The sequence below is a fragment of the Manis pentadactyla genome, chromosome 15 (assembly GCF_030020395.1).
Source record: "Manis pentadactyla isolate mManPen7 chromosome 15, mManPen7.hap1, whole genome shotgun sequence".
Lineage (NCBI taxonomy): Eukaryota > Metazoa > Chordata > Mammalia > Pholidota > Manidae > Manis > Manis pentadactyla.
The window spans coordinates 55,009,361-55,020,684 of NC_080033.1; the positions used below are offsets into that span (position 1 = coordinate 55,009,361).

Genomic DNA, 11,324 nt, shown 5'->3' on the forward strand with positions numbered 1-11,324 from the left:
TAGAGAAAGTAGGAAACAGCTGGACTCCGAAGTCAGCAGCTGTAGTTCAATTCTTAGCACTTACAGGCTTGTGACCTTAGGTAAGTCACATCCTCTCTGAGCCTTACTTAACTGTAAGAAAGTGGGAATAAGAATACCTATGTCACAGTTTTGTGGGTTCAATATGTAAAATGCCTAGCATAGTACTTGAAATATCAAAAGAAGAGAGTAAGTGTTAACTATTGTTACTCTTTTTATTACCCTCTGACTGTCTGGGCCACCCTCCATCTGACTGCCACCTGATCTTGGTGTTGGCCCTGGCAGGGAGGCCATGTCTTGTCCTCCACAGGGCTCACTCTGCCCTCTATGCCCAACCGCAATTCTGTGGCAGAGACTTCTGTCACCAACCTGCTGTAAGTCCTTGAGCCCCCTTCTCCTTCCTCAAGCTCGTCTCTATTGGGTCCTCTCTCTGAATCCCTTCTGGGGAAGATTTGTGAGCATCTTTGCTTCTGCCCGTCCTCTGCCTGTGCCTCCTGGCCCCTCCCCAGCACACATGTTCCCTGCCTCCTGCAGGAGGGAGAGTGGCAGTGGAGCGTGTCTGGACCTGCAGGTGATTGACACAGTACGCAGTGGCCGGGACCGTGAGGATGCCGTGATGCACCATCTGCTCTGTGGAGGCCTCTACAAGCCGCGCCGCAGGGTGAGAGCAGGAGGGACTTAAGAGTTCCAAAGGGTGTGGGGTCGGTCTGGGGAGGCCATGGTTGCCGGCTCAAGAGGTAGTTGGCACCAGCTTGTGAAGAGCTATAGATGCCCGTTTGAAAAGTGTGGGCTTCATCTTGTAATAACTTTAAGTTTTGTTTTTTGAGAAAGGGTTGGCCTGATACAAACACTGTGTAAAGATGTCTTCTTTGGTAGCAGAGTGCAGATCAAATTGGAGGGGGTGAGTTGAGAAGAAGCTGCGAGAGCCTGTTGGGAAGTTGGAGTGAAACACTGGATTTGAGCTGGGTGGTGGGAAGGGAGAGGAGCATAGATAGGCCTGGTGGCTGGCCCTGAAGGAGAGAGGAGGAGATAGAGTCCATAGAGCTTGATGGGGTCACAGACAGAAGCAGGAGCACTGAGGAAGCCTGTGGGACCAGCTTAGCACGAGGAAGGCAGACATCTGTTTTAAGTAATGTTAGTCCAATGCAGGTTATGAAGCTTTGGTACTGGAAAGGCTCAGACCATGAAGGAGGGAATCTGTCGCAGCCCCACAAGGGGGCAGCAAGCCGTTACCTTGAACGTTTCTGAGCTGGAAAGCCAGCTGTTACCATTCTTGGCATTTTTAATTGTCAAGGCTGTTTCCACTTTGAGATTGAACTGACTTTCTTTAATTTGCCCCCATTGGTCCTGACCTGACTCTACAGCTCTGTAGAATAAGTCTTCAAAGGGTTCAAGACAGCTTTCTTCCACACAGGCCTTCTTGCCCTCAGGACAGCATCTCCTCTCCCTGTTGTGTCTTCTCTGGTCATGAGAAATGAGGCTAGAATGGGAAGGTGTTGCAATATCTGTGGCTGGCCAGAGCAGGCATAGGGGCTCCCTCACCTTTCCAGTTCTAGAACTTGCCATTCTCTTCCTGCAGCCCAGAATCCCTCCAGCTTTGGTTCACCACATTGTCCCTTACAGTCAGGCAAACTCCCATGTCTTCCTCAGTTAATAACTGTTAGGCCCTGTCTCATTCAACCTGTGGCTATTTTAGTTTTGTTTACTTTTTTCTTAAGGAAAATTTCACTCATTCGGAAAACTAGAAAGAATAACTCTCATTTATCCACCACCCAGCTCCAATAATTATCAATGCGTGGTTAATCTTGTTACATTCTGTACCCTCCCTACCCCTCACACTCTATCCACACTTTATTATCTTAAAGCAAACTCCAGACAGCATAGCAAATCATCTCAATGTTTCAGTATGTATCTCTATGTGGGAAGAACTCCTAATATACATATATATATATATATATAACCATAGTACTATTATCACTTACAACAAATAACAATAATTCTCACATCAAATATCAAGTTAGTGTTTGTATATATCTTTTTTCAGATGGTTTAAATCAGGATCCAAATAAAGTCCACCCTTTGCTTTGGTAAATACATCTCTTTATTTTAAAAAAACTATAATAGTTCCTTCTCCCTTCTTTTTCCCCCTTGTTATTTATTTATTGAGGAAACTGGATACTTTATCTCAGAGAATTTTCCATTTTATAGAGTTTGCTGATTGTATTCCAGTGGTGGTATTTAACATGTTCCTCTATCCCCTGTATTTCTGGTAGTGAAATCTAGAGGTCAGACTCAGGAACATTCAGTAGGTATGCTTTGCATTTCTTATTGTATCGCATCAGGATGTACATAATGATTGGTTGTCTATGGATGCATGTATGTAAGGTTGGCCAGTGGGTTCAGTCCAACCAGTTCTTGTGTAGTCAATTTAAAAAAAAACTGCAGTAAGATTGTGCTTACCCCTGTTAAATGTCATCTTATTTGATTTAGCCCATCATTCCATCGTTTGGATCCCATGTCTGCCACCAAATATCTGCTAAGATTCACATCATATGAAAATTTGCTAAGCCTGTTAACTTTGTATTCATCCAAATCAACATACAAATGTTGAACAGGCTAGAGCTGAGGACAGAGCCCTGTGGCATGCTACTAAAGACTTTTCTCCAGACTGACATGGATCAAGCATTTTTGGGTATGGTTACTCAAACAGTTCTGAATCCACTTAGTTATAGCATAACACAACCCATTATTCCTCATGTTCTTCATGGAAATATCAGAGACAGAAATGTCTAGTATAGTTAGAAACATAAGGTCATAGTTTAAGAAAGATATTAGGGCTGGAGATAAAGATTTGCAAGCATCCTTAATCAGAATTTTCCTGGTTATATCAGAATGCCCTGGAGAGCTTGGTAGAATGCCTATTTCTGGCTTTACCTCCTGGAGGTTTTGACTGCAGCGTGGAATGGGACTAAGAATCTGTATGCTTAGTAAGTCCCCCAGGTGATTCAAATACAGCCAGTCTGATGGCTGGTGTTTGGGAACCACAGATCTCTTATCACTGGGCTAGCTGAAGCTGAGAGAATGGATGAATTCAATGGGGAGGGCATTCAGAGAGGAGAAAGGGCCAAGGACTGCACTGTGAAGAGTACACATGAAAGAAAAGGAAGGGGAGCCAGCAAAGGAAGGAAGAGAAGGAACCCCTCTAGGAGCAGTAGCGGATAGTGTCTCAGAGGCCTGAAGCAAGGTGGCTGAACGCTACACAGAGGTCAGGCCAGTGCCTAACCAGAGGTTATGCCACTGGTGATGGTGATTGGGGAGAAGGTGGTGTTGTGGAGTAGGGGACCTCTGGAGTTGTATTTTTGGTATTTAAGGAAGTAATGGATATGAGGGAAATTGTTAAAATGAAAGTATAAATATTTGGCAGCAAAGGCGGGGAATGGCGTCAATGGAGAGGCTTCCTTCAAGGAGGTAAGGGCAGGAGATTGCTTCAAAGCAGAGGGAAGGGGGCCAATGGCAAGGAAGGGAGTGAAGAAGTAAGAGGGAGCAGGAAACTGATGGAGGCAGGAAGGAGTGAGCCACGCATGGCGGAGGCCTGAGGAGGGAGGCATACCTCTGGGTGAGTAGGTAGAGGAGGGCAGATGGAAGACTTTAGGGGAGGTCTTAGAACAGGTTCAGGGAAGCAGAAAATATGTGAGGTATAGGGAAAGAACCAGACTGAGGATGTGAGCCAAGGCAAGATGATTTGGGCACTAGCAGTACTCCGGGGGATTACCACTAGATGATGAAAACGCTGCTAAGCAGCTGAGGGCAGAGGTGGAGGCAGTCTAAGTGAGAGTGAGGAAGAGTTGGAAGGAGCAGATGAAGGGCTTGGTCCTGAACTGAGTGCAGGAGTTGTTGGAACTGAGTGGGTCTGGGGTGTCAGGAGAGTTAGTTACGGAAGTCCAAAGTGCACCCTAGGTGTCGTGGTTGCTGTAGAAATGGCTAGTTGGAGAGTTCCACCTGGAGAGAGAGTCCTGCATAGCTAGAAGGGGGCATGTGGGCCAGGCTCATAAATGGAGGTGCAAAGAAGGAAATGTCCCTCTTGGTCCCACAGTAGCCACAAGGGACAAGATAACTGGGTACCCTGCCTCTTGTCACTTCAAATCAGAGAGAATTGGGAAAGAACAGTAGGCAGATAAGGAAAGCCAGAATTTGGGGGTTCTGGGATAAAGGAAAATTTTCCCCCAGTAAACTGAGAATACCATATATCTGGCTGGGTTCCTATGAAATTTTTTGTTTTGTTTTTTAATCCATGGCGAGTTCTGGAAAAACTGGGCTGGCAAGACCTATGGTTAACATGGGGCTGTGGCCTGGGGTTCCTGCGGGAGGCCAAGGCACCCAGCCTCATGGTGGGGTGGGGCTGTCATTGCCAGTATAAAGCCAGCTGCAGCCACCACTTCATCTCCGAGGATGCGCAGGAGCGGCAGGACAAGGAGGTCTTCCAGCAGAACATGAAGCGGCGGCTGGAGTCCTTCAAGTCCACCAAGCACAACATCTGCTTCACCAAGAGCAAGCCACATCCCCGCAAGACTGGCCGCAAGAAGGCATGTGCTTTTTCTGGGTCTCATGTTTGGCGTTGGAGGCTGACAGGACATGGTTTTGAGCCCCCAAGTATTGGAACCCAGCCCAGGGGACCCCTAGATAGATAATCCTTAGGGACTTGGTGGTTGCAGAGGTTGGGTTCTCTCTTCTACAAATCTTCCTGGAGATCCAGAAAGGTGAGGTGAAGCCTTCAGAGGGAGATCAGCCTCTTGGTCATGTGGTGAGTCACCTGCTGGGAGGGAGCAGGAACTTCCAGTGAAATGAGCAGGACAAAAGTACATGCCTTCTGGTGGGGGCCAACTCTATGCACCCTAATTCAGCGGAGGCTGAGGCATTGAGAGCCCTTGCTGGGGGATGGGCTACTCAGACGTCATAACACTTGCCTGGGGGTCCAAGGGGTGGTAGAATCTTTGGGATTCCTCTGCTGGGTCAGGAAGATTTGCCCTCCTGTTGACCTTACCAGCTACCAGGGTTGGGGTTTCCAGCCAGGCCAGAGGCTTAGGGTTTTTTTTCTTGGTCCTCAGAAGGAGGCTGAGGCAACAAATGGGAAGCCTCCTCGAAGCCTGGGCTTTCAGGACACAGGCAAGTGGGGACTGGGGCGGGGCTGAGGATGGGAGCGGAAGGAAAGAGCACAGGCCCACCAGCCAGAATCCTGGAGGACCTCCTCTGTGCTGCATTCAGTGCCATGAGCTGGGGCTCTTCCCTTCAAGGACCATATGGGCACAGTTGATTTTGTAGCTGGACATCTAAGCAGTTATTAGACAATTTGTGACAAGAAGTTGTCTGATAGCTAACTACAGGGTACGAGCCCTGAGGACTTGGAGAAGGTGTCATGGAGAAGGGAGAGCTTGGTATGGTCCTTGAAGGATGGGTGGACCCTGGGAACCAGGGTCCTATCTACACAACCAGGAGGTTAGGTTGGATGGCTGAATGTTGATGGGCCTTTCAGCTGTCCACACTCATGTCACTGATGATGAAGTCGGGCTGAGAGGAGGGGATAGGGAGCTGGAGAGTGTGATTTCTCTCATGGCTTCCTCTGAGGACTCTGCTTTTCCTGGTTGCCTCCTCGGGCTCTGCAGCCTGATTTCCCTTCCTCTCAAGCCCCTGACCCCCTAGGCCAGGGCTGAAACAGCCAGAGGAGAAAGCAGGCACCTCTGCCAGTGGTGGGTGGGGGAGGGGGTCTGCCCGGGTGGATAGGGAGCTGGCTTGGGGTTGTGTATCACCAGGAGGCAGCTGCTGGGCCGGCCATCCCCACTCAGCTCTTGTCCCTGTCCAGCTGCTGTAATCCTAACCGTGGAGTCTGAGGAGGAGGAAGACAGCGACAGTTCGGAGACAGAGAAGGAGGACGATGAGGGGATCATCTTTGTGGCTCGGGCCACCAGTGAGGTTCTCCAGGAGGGCAAGGTCTCAGGTAATGGCTTTCTCCCTGCCTCCCACCCACTCTGCAGCACGCTGGAGCTGTGCAGTTGGCTTCCTCCCTCTTTGCTCATGGTCTCCAGACACCTTCCTTTTCTATTCATTTGTTTCTTCACCAACCAGCATTTGCTGAGCAGCTCCTTTATATCAGGCACCCGACATACCTGATCTGATACAACCCTCACAATAACCAGGATGGTGAAACTGAGCTTATAGAGCCAAGGGGATTTGGCACGTGTCCAGCATCCCACAGCATAACCAGAATTTGAACCTTGCCCATCTGACTCCAAAACCTTTTTTGCACTGCTTTGCTGCCTTCCTTTACAGTCTGGCAAGGAACATGAGGTGACAAGCAAACCTAACACTGGGCTCTCTTGCAACCCATGCTCCACACACCTGCCCTCAGGTAGAGCCCCTGGTGAGGATGGCAGCCTGACCTGGGGGAGGAACCTGGACTCATCAAAATGGGATTAGTGTGGATAAAAAACTGTATGTATTAACATATGTGGAGACTTAATTCATTCATAGTGCTAAATATCACTGCTAGTTGGTGGTGGCACCCTCAGGTGCCTTTTAAAAATTTTTTATTGTAGAAATTTTCAAAATATACACTAGACAGATAATAAAATAAATTCCCATCTGTCCATTACCCAGATTCAATAATCACCTACTATCTCTTCTCTACCTTCACCTATGCCCCTCTCTTCACTGGGTTCTTTTGCAGCAAATCTCAAATATCATGTCACTTTATCAATAATCAGCATGTATTTCTTTCTTTTTTTTTAATTTTGACAGATATTACTCAATTATTTCTTTTTTTTATTAAGGTATCATTGACATACACTCTTATGAAGGTTTCAGATGAAAAAATTGTGGTTACTACATTCACCCATATTATCAAGATCCCCCCCATACCCTATTGTAGTCACTGTCCATCAGTGTAGTAAGATGCCACAGAGTCACTACTTGTCTTCTCTGTGCTACACTGTCTTCCCCATGATTCCCCCCACACCATGTGTATAATACCCCTTAATCCCCATCTCCCTCCCTCTCTGACCTTTAGTAACCACTAGTCCTTCCTTAGAGTCTGCTAGTCAATCAGCATGTATTTCTAAAAGATATGAATTCTTCTTTAAAAATATAACCACAATACCATTATCATATCTAAATTCTTTGTCATCAAATACACAGTGTTCAAACTTCCCTAGTTGTCTTAATATTTTTTTTACACAGCTTTGTTCAAATAAAAATCCAGACCAGGCCCATACATGGCATTTAGTTGATAAGCCTTTTTAATCAATAGCCGTGGTTCTCAAGGGAGTGGTGCAGTGATTTTTCCCCCCGGGAATATTTGGCAATGTCTGGAGATATTTTTGGTTGCCACAACTGGAGAGGTGTGCTGGCATTGAACGGGTGGGGGCCAGGGATGCTGCTGACCATCCTACCAGTGCAGGACAGCCCCCCACAGCAAAGGATCTGTGTCAATGGTATCAGGTTTGAAAAACTCTTGTTTATGGGATCCCTCCCACGTACTTTTATTAAATCTTGTATTTGTTGAAATAATCTGGTTATATGTCCCATAATCTTTTCTTGTGTGGATTTTGCTGTTTGCAGCCTCACAGCATCATTTAATATGTCTCACCATCCCTTATATATTTCCTTTAAACCAGTAATTAAATCTAGATCCAATTTCAGTTCTAATTTAGGTAAATACTTCATAGGTGGTGGGGGTATGCTTCCTGTTACATCACATCGTGAAACACTGCTATCTGGTTGTCTTTCTGTGTGTGGGGCTAATACTGATCACTGGGTTCAGCTGTTGTTAGCTGAGCCATCATCGAGTTTGCCATCAGCGTTTCATCAAATGGTGTTAGCAGCCACTGCCGATCGTTGCCAGAGTCAAGGTGTCATTAGGGGTTGCACAATGGTGATATTCTACATCTATTTTTTTGTCTGCATTTATTAGCAGGAATTCTGTATAGTAAAAAAAAAACTCATCAATTAGTTACTTGGAGGTACAGTTTGTACAGGAAGGGATGGATAAATGCTTGACTTTTTCCCTTTTATTTATCAGTTTTCAGAGCAGTGAGTTGACTAGCATCATCCAAAGGTAAACCCTGAAGTTTTTTGTGGTTTTAGTTTTATTTTTGTTGTTAAAATGTATTACTCCATGTCTTTCAAGAGAGGTAGTTTCACTTTCAATCACAACATCAGTACATTTCACGATGTACTCAACTTTAGTGGACTGCTCAGGACGTCATCAAAGAGCAGCTAATGGACTGAGCAGCTGTATTATACGGAAGGCATTGGACTTGACTTTGGAGAGCAGGGGTGGCAGGGCTTCTTTTTCTGAACCTCAGACTTCTGTGCTGCAGTGGCTGAGTGTTCCATCCTGGCTGCCAGCAGTTCGGGGATTCTCGGCTCATGTCCTTTGGGCTCTGGCCTCCTCTCTGCGGCAAAGTGTCAGCCTGCTATTAGGCTTGCTGCATGAGGTCACATTCCTGGACTCTGTCCCACCAAAGGCTGTGGTGGGTGCTCAATAAGGATGCCCGGCAGCAAAGCCATTGGCGCAGAGTCTTGGTATCTTCCCCATCCTCGCTGCTGTCCCACCCAGGGCCAGGGCATGGCAGGATGTGGTTTCTGAGACCGGTGCTCTTAAGTGGGGTGAGGGCTAATGGCACATGGGACTTTTTTCCTGTCTAGCTCCTGTTTTCTCTTGCTTTGGTTATTTTCATTTGTTCATTAGGTATTTGTTGAGCAAATACTATGTCCCCAGCCCTGTGCTGGGTGCTGGTGATCCAATGGAAAGCAAAACCAGCTTGCTGAGGTGCTTCCCCTCAGCAAGGCATTCATCAAATTATAGCATAAAATGGATGTAACATGGCAACTGTAGAATAAATTTTTTAATGAAAATGTGCTTATACTTGGGAAGGATTCCACTATGTCACTAATGAGCATGTGTGTACTATCTGTCCCCAGGGAGCCTCGAGGTGTGCCCGAGCCCACGTATCATCCCCCCCTCCCCAACCTGTGCAGAGAAGGAGCTACCCTGGAAGAGTGGACAGGGGGACCTGGCAGTCTACGTGTCCTCAGAAACCACCAAGATTGTGCCCGTGGACATGCAGACGGGCTGGAACCAGAGCATCTCATCCCTAGAGAGCCTGGCATCCCCACCCTGTATGCAGGCGCCGACTATGACCCGCCTGCCTCCTCACCCACTGGCTGCTGAAGAGCCCCAGGCCCCTCTTGACTTGCCTTCTGACCCACGCCCTAGCTTCCCTTTTCCCCCAAGCCTGGCCAAGGCTGGCCGCTCACGCAGTGAGAGCAGTGCTGACATCCCCCGGCAGCCAGAGCTGCAGCCTCTCATGGAACATGAGGACCACACCCATCTTAGTCCAGGCACAGCCAGTTCCTACTGGTGCATCCAATTCAATAGAGGTGGCCGGCTGTAGCTTAGGAACTCAAGGAGCAGGAGGCCAAAGCCCCCATGGGGAGTGTTCCCTGGGAAGTGGGCAGAGGGACTCCCTCAACCTGACATGGGGCCAGAGGGGCCCAGACTGAAGAAGCAACTGGGCTTCCTTGGGATGGGTCAGAAGGGTATCCTGGGCTGGTCCTCTCAAGGACCCCTTTCACCACCCTCCCTGCTCCTAACTCCTAACATCTTCCCTTCTAGTAAGGCCCTTACTTTGTCTCAAGATGCGGGTCCAAGGCTTCTAGGGGCTAGGCCCAGAGAGTGGAAGCTGAGTCTCTTTCTCCAACGGGTCCTCCTGGGTCACTCTAGGCAGCTGTTCATGCCCCCAAAGCAAGGGCATCAGTCCTCAGCTGACACTGGCCTTTCTGGCCCTCCACCCCTACCTCTACCACCAGTTCAATAACAGTGTCCTGGCAAAAGGGCTCTTCAAGGGGCTGGTCCTCAGAGGGACTGGGGTGGGAAGTGGAACAGGCTTCAACTTTGGGCTTTGCTACCCTGTTGGCAAAATATCTATTGCCAATATTTTTTAGGGAAGTAGTAATCTGTGTCCGCTATTGCTTTATCTCCTTTCCTTTGCTGCCAGTTACCGGGGGCCATAGTTCCTCCTTTCCCAGGATCAAGGCCACAGGGCTGGACCAGGCTTCAGATCAGGACTGTTTCCTAGCTTGGATCATTCGGGGGATCTGATACTCTACATCCAAGTCTGGATCTTTCAGATCCTTGGGTCTGGGTTTTCAGAGGAGGTGATATGGTGGCTTTTGGGCTCCCACATTACCATCTTGACATTTCCCAAACAGGAAAGGAGCCAGGCATCCCTGGGCCACTGCTCCCCTGCTCTGGGGACTGGGATGCCTGGCTGCAGTGCTAAAGAGGCTGACTGGTGGCAGATGACTTTCTTGGGGTTAGCACCTGCCCTGTGATTTGTATCTTGAACCTAAGATACATTAAACTTCTCTCGGATGGATGGTTGTCCTGTGTCCATGTGCCTGGGGGTTTGGGGCAGAGGGTTGGCAATAGGCATATCTGATGAGGGAAGTGGAAACTTCCAATTGTCTGCCCCAGGGCTTCTGGGATAGAGGATGAAGGGGAGATCCTGGGAAAGACTGTTAGGCCCTCTAGCCCTCCCTTCCTCCCTCATACCAACCCAATACTGTCCCTTTAGGATAGGGCCTGTATTGGCAGTCCAGGGTATCACTATACGGGCACTGGATAACAGAACTAGAAATCCACAAAATAGAGAGGGCCAGAAAGGAAAGAGACCCATGAGGTTGGGTGCAAAGATGCAGCCACCACCACTGGGACCAGATAAACCTGAAAACCTGGAGGCAGGCATAGGACAAATGAACAGAGATGTTCTACACATGGCAGGTGTGAGGGCAATCTCCAGGGAGCTGGTTACCCTGAGTGTTTACAATACAAATTGGATAGAGTGGGGTCCAGAAACATCTAGGGATAGAAATCTCTAGATAGCAGCAGTCCTAGATTAAATTCCCACTGTGTCTGAAGGACTTTATTTAAAAAATCCATCTTTATTGAGATGTAATGCATATACCATAAAATTCACCCATTTAAAATGTGTAGTTCAGTGGCTTTTAATATAATCACACAGTTGTATAACCCTCACAACAATCTAAGTTAAGAACATTTGTATAATCCTCAGAGGAAACCCTGTGCCCATTTGCTGTCACTCCATCCCCTGACCCCCCAGCCCTCAACCCACTTTCTGTCTCTAGATCTGAAGGTCTCTTGGCACTGCAAAGGTTACAAATTAAGTCAATGTTTATTTTTTCTTTGTTATTCATGGGAAAATGTGAAGACAGGGAAGAGCACCTTAGGC

At 47.8% G+C, this 11,324-nt stretch overlaps 1 protein-coding gene across 13 annotated transcripts in view; it reads left to right on the forward strand.

Moving 5' to 3' along the window:
- The window catches only part of SLC9A5 (solute carrier family 9 member A5), a 20,644-nt gene extending 10,195 nt beyond the window's left edge, over positions 1–10,449 (forward strand). For 5 of the 13 annotated variants that reach the window (XM_036897819.2, XM_057492628.1, XM_057492626.1 and 2 more), the window contains 6 exons: positions 304–392; positions 553–679; positions 4,431–4,601; positions 5,124–5,181; positions 5,876–6,010; positions 8,995–10,449. In XM_036897819.2, coding sequence (XP_036753714.1) covers positions 304–392; positions 553–679; positions 4,431–4,601; positions 5,124–5,181; positions 5,876–6,010; positions 8,995–9,467 — 1,053 coding nt within the window. In that variant the 3' untranslated portion in view covers positions 9,468–10,449. The other 8 variants (XM_036897820.2, XR_008993919.1, XM_036897828.2 and 5 more) reach the window with 8 other exon arrangements.
- The last annotated feature ends 875 nt before the right edge of the window (positions 10,450–11,324 follow it).